At 31.9% G+C, this 16,220-nt stretch overlaps 1 protein-coding gene and 1 long non-coding RNA gene across 5 annotated transcripts in view; one reads left to right on the top strand and one right to left on the bottom strand.

The window, feature by feature from the left end:
- LOC127734925 (anaphase-promoting complex subunit 4-like) overlaps nucleotides 1-16,220 on the top strand; it is an 89,415-nt gene that overhangs the window by 31,673 nt on the left and 41,522 nt on the right. For all 4 annotated transcript variants that reach the window (XM_052244967.1, XM_052244966.1, XM_052244969.1 and 1 more), the window contains exons 19-24: nucleotides 426-513; nucleotides 2,280-2,377; nucleotides 4,419-4,480; nucleotides 6,765-6,794; nucleotides 8,564-8,665; nucleotides 14,261-14,353. In XM_052244967.1, coding sequence (XP_052100927.1) covers nucleotides 426-513; nucleotides 2,280-2,377; nucleotides 4,419-4,480; nucleotides 6,765-6,794; nucleotides 8,564-8,665; nucleotides 14,261-14,353 — 473 coding nt within the window. The remainder of the gene's footprint in view (nucleotides 1-425; nucleotides 514-2,279; nucleotides 2,378-4,418; nucleotides 4,481-6,764; nucleotides 6,795-8,563; nucleotides 8,666-14,260; nucleotides 14,354-16,220) is intronic.
- On the bottom strand, nucleotides 15,342-15,956 carry LOC127734936 (uncharacterized). Its single transcript, XR_007997827.1, has 2 exons — nucleotides 15,816-15,956; nucleotides 15,342-15,520 (listed from the first exon to the last, which is right to left on the bottom strand). It is a non-coding gene; the product is annotated as an uncharacterized LOC127734936 (long non-coding RNA).

Below are 16,220 nucleotides of genomic sequence, written 5' to 3'. Positions count from 1 at the left end.
ACAGCTATATTACATGACTTTATTTACCCCGAAAATGTATTTGTAGAACTTTAAACTTAAGTTCTCGCAATCAAACTTATTAAATATTTTTTCAATTTCAAAGAGGCTGTGTGTTTATTTTGTTGTAGTACCTGTATCTATATGTGTTTAATTTGTTGTAGTACCTGTATCCATATGTGTTTATTTTGTTGTAGTACCTGTATCTATATGTGTTTATTTTGTTGTAGGACCTGTATCTATATGTGTTTATTTTGTTGTAGTACCTGTATCTATATGTGTTTATTTTGTTGTAGTACCTGTATCTATATGTGTTTATTTTGTTGTAGTACCTGTATCTATATGTGTTTATTTTGTTGTAGTACCTGTATCTATATGTGTTTATTTTGTTGTAGTACCTGTATCTATATATGTTTATTTTGTTGTAGTACCTGAAGAAAGAAGATTTGCATTATCCACCACACATATCTGCTAATCCCTGGATACAGGTCATGAGGTCAAGTCTGCATATAAGAGGTAATATTTTCATAATCCAGCAGAGTTGAAATAATTCTTTATTGTGTTATTGTTCTTTAATGATTTGTAGATTGATTGATGGTTGCTTAAAATTCTGTCAGCACAAAAGGGCTAGATTGCACCAATCTTCTATCATTTATTACATAATACCAGTTTCAGTTGTCTTTAATATTCCTGGCATAACATTCATGAGACAAGCTTCCAAATAAAAGTATGAAGGTTAAATTTGTAAACAGAACAGCCAAAATCATTGTCTAAGATTATAAATCAAAGTGTGTAGTAGAAATCAGTCTTAGCTACAGTTATAATTTTGGCCAACCAAATTAGACTCAACTCAAAATATGCATTTTGTTATGCAGACAGACTGGAGCCAGCATTTGATCAAATTTTATGTTATTTACAATACAGCAATAAAGTAGTCTAAATATATGCAAACATCATTATATCACAATGATAATATTTAGTCAAACGTAATTACACACAACTTGGTAAACACAAAATATACTTCCAGGAACACTTATTATACCCCACGCAACGAGTTGCGGAGGGTATAATGTTTTTGACCCGTCCGTCTGTCTGTCCGTCCATCAGTCCGTCAGTCCGTCAGTCCTGTTTCTTGTCATCACAACTCCTCTCAAACCACACAACAGAATTTCACCAAACCTTTTTAGATAATAAGGACATACTATGCATATCGACAGGAAATTACGATTCAATTCTTTTTCTAGGAGTTACGCCCCTTTGAACTTATTTACTTTAATGTACTACTGCAACAGTTTGTCATTGCAACTCCTCTCAAACCACACTACAGAATTTCATGAAACCTTTTCAGATAATAAGGACATACTACGTAGATGTGCATATCGACCGGAAATTACGATACAATTTTTTTTCCAGGAGTTGCGCCCCTTTGAACTTATTTGCCCAATATACTACTGTAATCTTTAGAAAAAAAACAAATATTGAATATTTTATTATTACGAATACCTGTCATCAAGGGACACTCAGCACCCAGGAAAAACCAAATATTTTGGAAACCTGCTTCGTGGAGCCATGCAAGAACCGTTACTAGATAATGATGCCAAACCTCATCATAAATATGACAATATGAAAATGGATACAAAAAGGAAGTTTTTACTTTACGATGTCTGCAGCTAGAATGACAAACTAGACAATTTTTTAACATACCTGCGAACAAACTATTACAAAACATCTAGTCCCCTTTCATACCAAATTTTATATTATTGGCTCATAAACTAAATCTTCGAAACTTTCAGACAGCATTTTTCCGCTATACTGGGAAAACACAGAAAAATGTAAACAAACGTATGTTTATTTGAGAGATAATATTTATAGTGAAATTGTGAATTCTAAATGTGTAGTGAACAAGGCAAGATCACAAAAGAAATTAAATGGAAGCATAAACAAGTTATTATTTACTGTTGATTCATATATTTTCGTATGTACCAATTTTCATCGATTTAGAAAATATTGTATATTTATAAATATTTGCTTTTAGTGGTTTTGTATACATACAAGCCTAATGAAAATTGTATTTTGTTAAATATTTTAATTGGTGGTTTATCTTTACCCACGAAATCCGCAAAAATAGGTAACCCACAAATAATATTGAATCCACAGTATATTGTTACACCTATTATGATAAATACTTATGATTTGAAGTATTGTTTCTGTTTCAGTTGAGAAATAGTGTTATAAGTAATGAGAGTAGATAAATTAATGGTTCATATTTGTAAATATTGCAGATTCAGATATTGTTTATCCTGTAAAAAGTTCAAGTTCATTGGTTCAACTGCAGGAATCAGTAGAAGAAATCATCAAGTCAGCTTTAACTCAACCATCTGTAGGTTTTTTAATGGAACTTTAAACAGGATGTTATCATTAGACTAAATTCCAATTAAAATTAAATTGTATGTCTAACAGATAAAAACTTGTAATAATTGTCCTAGGGGTTAACTTGCACATGATGTCCCTGCTAGAAAATAGTGTTCTATAGGGAATTTGTTAGGAACACAACAAAGTAAAAAACCTTTTTTATTTTTAAATGCTGGGACAGTTGAATCAAAACATTGATTTGTCAACCTGAATGTGAAAGTTAAAAAAAGATATTTGTCTTTTCTCTGAAATTAAAGAGCATATATAATGTTTGGACAAAGTGCTTGCAAAATGACCCAGCAGTGGTCCTTGCATGATTATTTAACTGATTTTTTTAATACTGATCATGGAATCATGGATTTTTTTTCAAAAATTGTAATTTTTTTGCCCTCCTTTGTCTGTCTGTCCAAACACAGTCCCTCCTAACAGGCTAGATTCCTACATGTTAAAGGGGAGATAATTGAACTTAATTACTTATTTAAATATTCCAATATGTGGTAATAATATTGCATCAGTTAGTGGTAATACTTTGTAAAGTGTCTTTTATATACTTCAAGATGGACGGTAAGTTAAATTTTTGAAAAAGTAAAAATTTTCAGATTTAAATTTTCTTTTGAAGGTTTGATTAATCTCCCTTTGAACAATCTCTCCTTATGTTTTACAAAAATTAACTTATGCAAGAAACTTTTTCAACAACCCCTAAGAATCTCAAGTTTTAAGAAGTCAAAACATGCTGGATAGAATTTCATTGAAAATATTGAGCATATTATATAACTAAGAAAAAATCTCATTTATTAGACAATCAATTCAGGTAGACTTTATTCCCTAATGCAGGCAGACTTTTTTAGTCATAAAAGTGACATAAGGAGAAATAACTACAGAAATAGTAGGTAGTCAAAGCAGTTACTAACAATCTGAAATAGGTTTTCAGACTTCTGAGGTTTACCAGTTTACAGGACATGTTTTCATGTTTTGCTGTTCAGCAAATAAATAATTTTAGCAAAATAATTTTTAATTTGTCGTAACAATATCAAAACTGATTTAATCAAAATATTTTTGGAGGAAATATTCAATTTTACTACATTGTTTAAATACACACGTGTGGAATAAAGTATGAAACATATATGATGAATTTGAAAATAAAAAAAATGAACGAAAAATTAGAATCCCATGAATAATAATGAATCCACAGTATATCAATTATCTTTGTCTCTGGTAGTTACAGAAGGAAAGAACACATAAGGAATCGCTGTAACTTTCTATAACTTGAGGATGTGTGACAAAAATGTACAAAGATTACTGTAAATTTAGATATTGATTAATGTGTGCATTTATTAATGCTAACCCTAGAGTACTTGCTAAAATGCGATATCAAGTAAATGTGACCCCAAAAATTTTATGAAAGGAAATCACTACTGAAATTATGAATGGGAGTTTTTATGATTTCGAATCTGATACTGTCGCATTTTTCCCATTAATAAAAACCATTGCAATCATTTCTGAATTTACAGTACTTATATTCCATTTCTAATAACATCTTTGATCAGAAAACAGATATTTTTTTAATAAAAGTAAATTTTCAGACAGTGCTATTTCAGTATGAAAGAACGTACCACAAATTTAGACTGCTAAAGTTTCAAAAGGATGAACTGTCAGTTAAAAGAACCCATATCAAAGTATGAGTAAATCATTTTCCTGTGTTGTAACCAACTTCCTTGCACTTCTTATGATTTCCTTGATTGGTGGGAACTCCTTTAGTTAAAAATTAAAAAAGAAAAAAAAAACACTGAGAATCCATGGTTCGGAATTGTGTTTAATCCACAGTCTTTTGATTTAAGCATACATAAAAAAATTATTTTGCCTTTTAGAATCTTATCACACAATTTTTTTCGGCTTTCTGTGCATAGGTGAGTTAATGATATCAGGAACATTTCTATTTTGTTAAAACACAAATTAGAATGACTAACAAACATAAATAATATTGATAATTTCTTAATTTTTGATTTCAGATAGTTATAGGACAGTCATTGTCATGTATATCATCAATAGATCTGTTTACAAAGGATAAAAGGTAGATTTACTTGTGATATGCATTTGTATATGCATACCATTACAACACACAATTGGTTTAGATACTTGAGATAGTGATTACACTATGGGTAGTGCATAACCAATAGGAATAAGTGGTAGAATCTGTTTTTTAATGATTTAATGAAAAGGTCTGAATCGGAACAAATTTGGTGGGAAATCATATACAACAAATTAATCAACTTGTAATTCATCTAAATTGTCAAAATATATGCTTATTATGCCCCACCTATGATAGTAGTAGGGGCATTTGTTTTCTGGTCTGTGCGTCCGTTTGTTCGTTCGTCCGTCCATTCATTTGTCCGTCCGTCTGTCTGTCTTACTTGAGGTTAAAGTTTTTGGTCAAGGTATTTTTTGATGAAGTTGATGACCAATCAACTTGAAACTGAGTACACTTGTTCCCTATGATATGATCTTTCTAATTTTAATGCCAAATTAGAGTTTTGACCCCAATTTCACGGTCCACTGAACAAAGAAAATGACAGTGCGGGTGGGGCATCCGTGTACTATGGACACATTCTTGTTTTTTTATTAGTTGTTATTCGCTTTGAAATAGCTGTCAGTAACTGGGAGTACTCTCAGATCTGTACTTAGTGTCTTTTTTGTTGTGGGGATGTATAAATACCCTGCAACATTCGGTTGGTGTTTTTGTTAGATGTCTTTCTGCTTTGTATTGATCTGATGAGTTGAGCTCTTTTCAACTGATTTTTATAGTTTGTTCTTCTGTTGTACTGATACACCAATGTTCCAGGTTAGGGGAGGGTTGGCACCTTTAAACTAGTTTAACCACGCCACATTCTGCATGTCCCTGTCCCAAGTCAGGAGCCTTTAATTCAGTGGGTGTCGTTTGTTGCTGTATATCATATTTGTTTTTCGTTCATTATTTTTTACATTAATCAGACCGTTAGTTTTCTCGTTTGCATTGTTTTACATTTGTCATTTCAGGGCCTTTTATAGCTGTCTATACGGTATGGGTTTTGCTCATTCTTGAAGGCCCTACGGTGACCTATAGTTGTTAACTTCTATGTCATTTGGTCTCTTGCGGAAAGTTGTCTCATTGGCCATCATACCACATCTTCTTATTTTTATATTAGATGCATAAAGCATTAGAAAAATAAGCTGTCATGCCTTAAATCAGTTTCCTAAATGAGCATCAACTTTGGCAATCAATTTCCTAAATGAGCATCAACTTTTGCAATCAGTATCCTAAATGTGCATCAATTTTTGCAATCAGTTTCCTAAATGAGCATCTATTTTTGCAATCAGTTTCCTAAATGTGCATCAATTTTTGCAATCAGTTTCCTAAATGTGCATCATTTTTTGCAAAAAGTGTGAAAATCAGCTGCTTGAATTAACATAAAGGCAAGTGTTAATAATACTGTTGATCATCTAAAAACATCAAGTTCAGATTTTGCAGTAGTTCTGAGAGGTATTTTATTTGTAATTGAAAATTTGTTTATAGAATTAAAATGTTAGTATTATATGGATGGATGGATGTTTCAAGTCCATAAGCAAATATTAAATGCATTTTCAGGACAATTACATTTTAATGGGATATGAGTATACTGTGCTTTTTACTAGACTAAAATTGAGAGTGGAAACTAACATGCTAAGCTGAAATGTTAATGTAGCCAATCGTACATTTCTCTTTGTTTAAAGCCCCATGTTTCAAGGGGAAGCAGTAAATATCAATTAAAAAACTTTTGCTAACTTGGTCAACATAGTATATTTTGCTGAAAATTGTGGCATGATAATACAATCTACATAGATGCATGTTACATGTGGTCAGTTCCAAACAATATTAATGGGAAATTCTTACACAAAATGTATGAGTAAACGTTTGTGTCAAAATTTCTCATGGCTACCAGGGTAAAACTTTGGCATCTTTGGAAGTAAAGTTACTGCAATACTGTGGATTCTATGATACTCCTGGTATATCAGTTTTTCTAGATACAGGGAAACCATAATTTTACCTACTTAGGAGAAAGTGATGAAACCACAAAACTAATTACACTTGAAATAGCCAATGTTTTTGCAGCCAAGGAAATTGATTTCACAAAAAAATTTGAATCCAAAATAATAGAGAGTAATATTTCCCTTTACTAAAACTAGATATAAAAATAAATATTGCATGTGTGCATCAATACATATCTGAATCTCATGTAATAAATCTTTATTATTATTATAAATAACTATTATAATATTATTTCTTGTAATTGAAATAAAATAGCTTCAAGTTAATTCATATATTTTTCTTTTTTTTCCAGTGAAGAAAATTTCAGGATGAAGTCTTGCCAGTGAGTTATATTTAACTTGTTTCATTTTACATGTAGTATTCCTAATACAAACAGCAGATGCCTTTATCAGAAAGCATTGTAATTAAAATTTTAAAACCAAGTGATTGAATAGTATAGACATCTTGGCACCATTTCACAAAGCATCTGCATAATTTCTACATTCATTTATATAAACAATAAATAGGTGTGCTTTAATTTGGAGTGTATTAAAAAATCAGTTGACAAAGGATCGACAACATAATGTTCAAATAAATAATAAACTTCACAGACAGTCAAGGGTATAACTCTATGGGGTTATTAGAGAAAAATAACATACATTTGTTATTGTGGACTAAAAAATCCATAAACTGTGATAACATATGTATGTTACATGTTTCAAACGGGCAATATACATCCTTTGTTTTGTTAAAATGTATACAAGTTCTATTGATATTTTTATTGTCTTTATGTTATACGAAGCTATAGAAAGATATAACAGTTCATAGTTTGCCAATCATGCATAGTACACCTATGTTATTACAGAAAAACATATGCCTGTAATAACGAAAGGGTGTTATTACAGCTTCTCTACATCACTTCAAACCCTTTGCTCAGACATATATCATGCTCAATCACAATTTATTTTAATTTATTGTAAGAAATAATGATCAGAGCATTTAATGTGGTTATGCGCAAGCTTCCAAGTAATTCCCAAATGTCTCATATAATAAGTTACATGCCTGTAATAACTTAGCCTTGTTATTACAGCTAAGTTTATCCCTTAAAAGCCTTGTCTCATTGATTTACCATGGTTGATAAAAAATGTATTTATTTAATTGGAAAATTAGTTATAAATGGCTGTGTATTAAGTTACTGCGCAAAGTTTCAAGAATTCCCAAGTGCCCACTAAAAATAAAAAATATTTATGATTTATTTAACAAATAACAAACATATGTTACTGCAGATTAAGAAAATGTCAGGAATAAAGAGTAGACAACTCATGAAAGTATCTGTAATAACACATGTATGATATTTTCTCTGATGACCCTATAGAGTTAAACCTGACTGACAGAACTGGGATGATAAGCAGTTCCTGCTTCATTGATTATGCTAATTAAAATGAAAGTGCAAACAGTTTTCTGGTCTAAGGAGAAACAAGATCATTACTGGCAGAAACAACTGAGACAATGAAAAAATGATGTCACAAAATACAACACTGAAAACTGAAAGAATAGCACCATAAATGTCACTAAAAACTAACTTGGGTACTCTGAAAGGGTAGGAGCTTTCAAGTAAAAATTCTGTGGAAAGTTACAACTAAAAAAGGAGGACTGAAGATATAAAATATTCATGCTTTGATATAACAAGCATGCAAGTTATAAGATTCGTGAAAATATGTTTCAAGGTTTAATCTGATAAGAAAATACAATTGAATCCTATCACCATAGTGTTTTTGTGTCTAGCAGTGGTCATTTTCAAAAATAGCATATATAAAAAATAAACTGGTATTAAACTGGTTTCATGCATATGTAATAGAGTTGATTAGTTACTCATCATAAATTGCAGTGGTCATTTGATTGTAGATTACCTCTGTAAAGTATTTTATTGAATATATGTAATTAATCGGGAAAGTCAACAATCCTTAGTTCAAGAGAGGAATAGGCTGCTTTGTGTTTTGAAAAAAAACTTACTACAGACAATTTGGTCTTGCATATTGAAGATAAACACTTTTTAATCAATTGTGTCCTCAGTTACCACAGACTGATTTTTGTTTTGATTAATCGTTTTAGGTTTACATGCAATGAAAAGAAAGTTGTTTATACAGTATTTACCTCCAGTCCTGCACCATGTGACAAGTTTTACATCCTGCGACAACCTACTTGTAGCAAAGGGTGAGTATTATATAGATTACTATACTAATAGGAACATCTAAAAAAAACTTCGTGAAGAATAGTAAAACTACATCACATTATGTATTAAGTATTAGTAGAGATATGATCCATCATTGGATGTCTGTCAAGGTCAATTTTAACAGTTTTGACTTTTGCCAATCATGAGTTAGGGTTCTTGATTGATTAGAACTTGACACTTTATGTTGCTTCCATGGAATAATTTGAGAACACTTGGTCCAAACCATATTTTAATATGTTGTTTCACTTGAAAAAATGTAGGTCATAAACAGTTTTGACAATTTTCACTTTTGCCTTTCATAAGTTATTACCCTTTATTCTCTTAATGATGACAAAATAAATGTAATAAAAAACCAGGTTTGCTGTCATTTTGAGAGGTGCTTGTTGAATTTTATGTAACATACTTGCTTTAGGTCTTCAAGTTTGTTTCTTGCTTTTGATGCAAAACTGCCAAAATAGCCTCATTTTGATATCTTGTAATTAATATATAGATATGAGCCAAGGCCAAGGCTTTACCCAAAAAGGTATTTGGCTACAAGATGTCTTAAACAAATATGTTGCTTTGTTGCCTTTTTAGCTCACCGGGCCTGAAGGGCCCCATGTGAGCTTATGCCATCACTTGGCGTCTGTCGTCGTAAACTATTTCAAGAATCTTCTCCTCTGAAACTACTGGGCCAAATACCTTTACTGAATGTTCCTTAAGGTATCTAGTTTATAAATTGTATCCGAAGTTTTGATCCATCAACGAACATGGCAGCCATGGCTAAAAATAGAACATAGGGGTCAAATGCAGTTTTTGGCTTATATCTCAAAAACTAAAGCATTTAGAGCAAATCTGATCCAGGTAAAGATGTTCAATAGGTCAAGATCTATCAGCCCTGAAATTTTCAGATGAATCGAACAACCCATTGTTGGAATGCTGCCACTAAATTGGTAATTTTAAAGAAATTCGGCAGTTTTTGGTTATCTTGAATATTATTGAAGATAAAGATAAACTGTAAACAGCAAAAATGTTCAGAAAAGTAAGATCTACAAAAAAGTTGTCAATTGACCCCTTAAGGAGTTATTGCCCTTTAAAGACAATTTTACACAATTTGTTCATCATGTTTGCTGACATTTAAAAATCTCCTCTGCAACTACTGGGCCTTATACTTCTAAACTTTAACTGAATGTTCCTTAGGGTAACTGGTTTATAAATTGTATCCGAAGTTTTGATCCATTAACAAACATGGCCGCCATGGCTAAAAATAGAACAGAGGGGTCAAATGCAGTTTTTGGCTTTTATCTCAAAAACTATAGCAGTTAGAGCAAAAGTGACATGAAGTTAAAGTGATGAATAAGTCAATATCTATCTGCTCTGAAATTTTCAGAGCAATTGGACCACCCATTGTAGGGTTACTGTCAGAAATAGTTTTTTTTTTTCATGAAATTTTACTGTTTTTGGTTATTATCTTTAATATTATAATAGATAGAGAGAAAGTGTAAATGGCAAAAATGTTCAGCTAAGTAGGATCTACAAATAAGTCAAATAATCAAAATAGTCCATTGACTCCTTAAGGAGTTATTGCCCTTGAAACGTTTATTTTTTACAATTTTTCGTGCAAGTCTATTGCTTTTTCAAAAATCTTCTTCTCTGAAACTACTGGGCTAAATACTTCCAAACTTTAACTGAATGTTCCTTAGGGTGTCTAGTTTATAATTTGTATCCAAAGTTTTGATCTATCAACAAACATGGCCACCATGGCTAAAAATAGTACATAGGGGACAAAAGCAGTTTTTGGCTTATATCTCTAAAACTACAGCAGTTACAGCAAAAGTGAAAGGGAGTTTAAGTGATAAATGGGTCATGATCTATCTGTTTTCAGACAAGTTCGTCAACTCATTGTTGGGTTACTGTTGGAAATAGTTTATTTTATTAAATTTTACTGTTTTTGGTTATTTTCTTTAATATTATAATAGATAGAGAGAAAGTATAAATGGCAATAAATGTTCAGCTAAGTAAGATCTACAAATAAGTCAACATGATCAAAATAGTGAATTGACCCCTTGAGGAGTTATTGCCCTTAAAACATTTTTTTTTTACATTTTTTGTGAAAGTCTATTTACTTTTTAATCTTCTTTTCTGAAACTGCTTGGCCAAATACTTAAAAATTTAATAGAATGTTCCTTAGGCTATCGAGTTTATAGATTGTATTCGGGGATTTGATCCATTCAAAAACATGGCGGCAGTTTCTAAAAATGGAACATAGGGGTCAAGTAAAGTTTTTGGCTTGCATCTCAAAAACTAAAGCAGTAAGAGCAAAACTGACATAGGTGAAAGTGTTAAACAGGTTTAGATCTAACTGTCAAGTAATCTTCAGACTAATAGGACAACTTATTGTTGGGTTACTGTCCAGAAATAGTTTATTTTTAGGAAATTTTACAGTTATTAGGTTATGTATTATCTTTAATATTATTATAGAAAGAGAGAAAGTGTAAATGACAAAATTGTTCAGCAAAGTAAGATCTTCAAATAAGTCAAATGCCTGAAACTGAAATAACAGGTGAGCGATATCAGGCTCTCATGAGCCTCTTGTTTATCTTACCATTGTTTTGTCTTTCTTTTCACTTATGGTTTATGAATACACCCTTGGTATATTCTCCTCCCTTTTATGACATTGCTGAGTATCTCCTTTATACCCAGTTTTTGGTGGGGTTCACGTTGCTTAGTCTTTAGTTTTCACCCATATTATTTGTCTGTTTGTCTGTATTTTTGGCCATGGCGTTGTCAGCTTGTTTTCGATCTATGAGTTTGACTGTCCCTCTGGGATCTTTCGTCCCTCTTTTATAGTACAATAGTCACAAAAAGTACACACATGAAGCTATGTGACTTTGATTTTCAGTAGATATTAAAAAACTTTTTTGAAAATATGTGAAATTAGGGATTTATTCACAATGTGTTTAAAAATGCAAATGTCAGTCCTACTGTCAATGGGTTTGTTTCCATCTGGCAATGTTAGTGCTCTCACACCTACAGGTCTCATCAGGTTAACTAGAATTTATGTCAAAGGGTTACACATGTTACATATAAATCTATGACAAATATGAAAATGAGGGATGTTTGCTAGTTTCTTGGGAGTTGTTACTATTGATAAAAATCATTGGAATGGCTCTCATACTAACATTTCAAATTCAATGAAATTTATGTCAAAGTTTACATTAGCAGATGAGTTCAGAATCAGAGCCAATAACCTGTAGATATCTTAACAATATTGCAAAAAGACATTGTAATTGCTTTCACAGCTTCATCAGATTTTTATGAAATTATATCAAAGGTTGAAAGCAAAATATTTTGTAAAAAAAATTGGAAGTAGCACTATTCTGTTCCTTTTATAGAAGTTTCGTTCCTTGGAAATACTAGTAATGTGGGAAATTCCAGTATATCAGCAGGGATCATTGACTCCCCCATGCAAACATGTTTTTTTCAATTGTTATATTCATGCAAAAAATTATCATGGCTATACCAGAAATAAATAAATGTTTGGGTGGTCGGAAGGCACCTTTTGTTTAACCACGCCATGCATTTAATTTTAATTGATTATTTCATATAATTGTTAAGGCTATCTGTCTTAAATAAGCACCACCCATCAAATTTTAATAAAAGTGCCTTCCAACTCCACTGAAGTGGTAACTGTATCAGTAATAAGTTACCTCTTTGGCTTGCTATGTCCAAGTTCATGCTTTATTCTGGTAGCATTATCATCCATTGATGTATTTTTTTTTCCATATGTTTGTATTCAGTTGGTTCTGGTTAACATTCACTGGAAATCATTCAGCAATTTTGAGGAAAAGAATATGTTAACTTTCTGAAGTGCTTCCCATTCTTTTACAAATTTTGAACTTCATTTAATATCACCAGTTTTGATGACTGGTCAATACAACAGTTGTTGCTTGTAAAGTAAGATATGTTTACACCTCTGAAGAACCTTGTATTATCACTGATTTTAATGCATCATTTTGCATGAAGCTTTTGAAAAAGGTTTCCGGATGGAAATTTTGGGAAGTACTGCTGTGAGGACTGTGGCTTCTTTTCAAATTCTAATATATAGCTTCGCAAGACAAAATGGAATTTAATTTTGTTGATTCTTATTTTTGCTTTATGGTCAAATTTTAATATGTTGTTTCTGATAACAAAGTGGAGGTTAAGGATGATTATTTCACTTAGTGGTCGGGGCCATATATTTTTACCCTTATCCGTCATTCTGTCATTCCTTCATTCAATCATTCCGCAACTAACAATTATACAAAAAAAATTTCTAAATGCCTTCACATATTGAGTAGATTTTTAGTATGTGAATCTACTATGATGAGTTACAGATGAAGTTTATGTCTCGTTCTGCACTGCTGATTTTTATGAAAATTTTTAACCTTTTATTATCAAATTTCCACTCCTAAAAATGGCTTCAAGCTTTTTTTTTGCAAGCAGGGCCATTCATGTCATTCCGACACATCTAGTTTACTTTTGCTGACTGAAGTTGTGGTCATTGATTGTAATATTCATGCTCAATGTCTTTTCCATCGAATAACTTTGGTACCATTCAAACAATTTATTTCAAATTTAAATATGTTATTTCTGATAACAAAACTGAGGTCTACTTTGATTTCCACTTTTACTGTTTAGGAATTATGACAATGATGCTTTCACATGGTTAATGGCTACAATTGTGTTTTTGCCTATTTATTATCTTGAAAACTACAAGAGAAACTTTAAATGGCAAAAATATCAGCAAGACATTTCTACAAATAAGTCAACATGGCCAGTCGTTGGTGGACTACTTATATGAGTAATTGCCCCTAAATGATTTTTATTACAATTTCTTGCGCAATTGTTTATTATCTTGAAAACCATAATAGGTAAAGAGACACTAAAAAAGGAAAAATGATCAGCAGGACAAGATCTAAAAATTGGTCAATTTATATTAAATTGTTAGGGATTATTGACCCTTATGTTGATTTTTACCCATTTTTTTGCATTTTTGAACAAAACTTTAGAAAATGAAGAAAAACTTTTAACCAACAAAAGTGATCCAAAAGATAAGATCTACAAAATAGAGTTCTTTGGTAGTCATGAATTATATTCTTGTCTTTAATGTTGAAAAGGCACATATATCATTATGAGCGACACAGGCTCTTTAGAGCCTCATTTTAGTTTGTTCTTATGTTGTGCTTTTACATCACTGTCCCAGGTTAGAGGAGGTTTGAGTGCTCACAAACATGTTTAACCCTGCCACATACTACATATGCTTGTATCAATTTAGGAGCCTGTAAATAAGTTGTTGTCATTGGTTGCTGTCTGTTGTATTTATTTGTTGTTTTGTTTACTGTTTTGCCATAAATAAAGAAATTGGTTTTCCTGTTTGGATTGTTTCACATTTTTCATGTTTGTGCTTAAATCCAGGTCATTGTGACTTTGGTGGATAGTTGTCTAATTTGGGATCATACTACATCTCCTTATTTTCACGTTGATGGTTGAGAAAATTTAGTGAAAGAAGAATGGTCTATGTACATTTTCTAATATCTTTTTGTTTATTTGTTTAGTGCATCATTACAGACACAAGGGGTATCAGTGAGAATAGGACAACTTACACATGACACTAACCATGATGACAGCTCTGATCAAACTTTACAGCCGTAAGTTGTATTTCATCATTTATTTTTATGCCTTGCCTACAATAATGCTTTGGGCATTATGTTTTCTAGTCTGTGCGTCTGTCCCTGCATTCTGTATCAGGTAACAATTACGATAGTTTCCATGAAATTGTCCTCACAACTTGAAACTTAGTACACATGCTTATTATGATACGAACTATTGAAAATATATGCCAGACGAGGGTCTTGACCTATATTTTGCAGTTTATTGTCGATCCTGCGACTTTTGTTGCAGAAAGCTCGACATAGGGATAGTGATCCAACGGCGGCAGCGGCAGGGGCGGTGTTAGCTAACTTCTTAAAAGCTTCATATTTTAGAAGGTAGAAGACCTGGATGCTTCATACTTTGTATATGGATGCCTCATGTTACGAAGTTTCCGTCAGTCACATGTCCAATGTCCTTGACCTCATTTTCATGGTTCAGTGACTACTTGAAAAAAAAGTTAAGATTTTTTGTAATGTTAAATTCTCTCTTATTATAAGTAATAGGATAACTATATTTAGTATGTGCGTACCTTGCAAGGTCCTCATGCCTGTCATACAGTTTTCACTTGACCTCGACCTCATTTCATGGATCAGTGAACAAGGTTAAGTTTTGGTGGTCAAGTCCATATCTCAGATACTATAAGCAATAGGTCTAGTATATTCGGTGTATGGAAGGACTGTAAGGTGTACATGTCCAACTGGCAGGTGTCATCTGACCTTGACCTCATTTTCATGGTTCAGTGGTTATAGTTAAGTTTTTGTGTTTTGGTCCGTTTTTCTGATACTGTATGCAATAGGTCTACTATATTTGGTGTATGGAATGATTGTAAGGTGTACATGTCCAACTGGCAGGTGTCATCTGACCTTGACCTCATTTTCATGGTTCAGTGGTTATAGTTAAGTTTTTGTGTTTTGGTCTGTTTTTCTTATACTGTATGCAATAGGTCTACTATATTTGGTGTATGGAATGATTGTAAGGTGTACATGTCCAACTTGCAGGTGTCATCTGACCTTGACCTCATTTTCATGGTTCAGTGGTTATAGTTAAGTTGTTGTGTTTTGGTCTGTTTTTCTTATACTGTATGCAATAGGTCTACTATATTTGGTGTATGGAATGATTGTAAGGTATACATGTCTAGCTGGCAGGTGTCATCTGACCTTGACCTCATTTTCATGGTTCAGTGGTGAAAGTTAAGTTTTTGAGTTTTGGTATTTTTTTCTAATACTATATGCAAAAGTTCAACTGTATTTGGTGTATGGAAATATTTTATAATCTATATGTCAGTCACGCAGGTTTTATTTGACCTTTACCTCATTTTCAAGGTTCATTGCTCAGTGTTAAGTTTTTTGTGTTTTGGTCTGTTTTTCTTAAACTATAAGCAATAGGTCAACTATATTTGTTGTATGGAAGAATTGTTAGCTGTACATGCCTGCCTAGCATGGTTCATCTGACCTTGACCTCATTTTCATGGTTCATTGGTCAATGTTTAGTTTACTTGGTTAATGTTTAGTTTATGTGACAGTTGTAATAAAGCTTTATATTTAGGACTATCAACATAATATCAATGATTAGTAAAGAAGGCGAGACATTTCAGTGTGTGCACTTTTGTTGATTAAGTTAAAATTTTGGTTTCAGAAAGGTTAAATCAAGGTGAAACTTAAAACATGTTTGTTATGATATTCATTAAAGAAAAATATGCCAAAATAGAATTTTGACCCAGATTTCAGGGTTACCTGAACATGGAAATATGATTGTACAAGAGGAGCATGCTGTCCTATGTACATATATTTTTGTTTCTGTGTACACTACTTTAGGATTTCATCATATTGTATTGCCCATCAATGACAGATATATATATATATT

This window comes from Mytilus californianus, unplaced genomic scaffold (genome assembly GCF_021869535.1).
Source record: "Mytilus californianus isolate M0D057914Y unplaced genomic scaffold, xbMytCali1.0.p SCAF_3, whole genome shotgun sequence".
In the NCBI taxonomy this organism is placed as follows: Eukaryota; Metazoa; Mollusca; class Bivalvia; order Mytilida; family Mytilidae; genus Mytilus; species Mytilus californianus.
The sequence above is the reverse complement of the archived record's forward strand: the minus strand, read 5'-3'. Positions and strand labels throughout refer to the sequence as shown.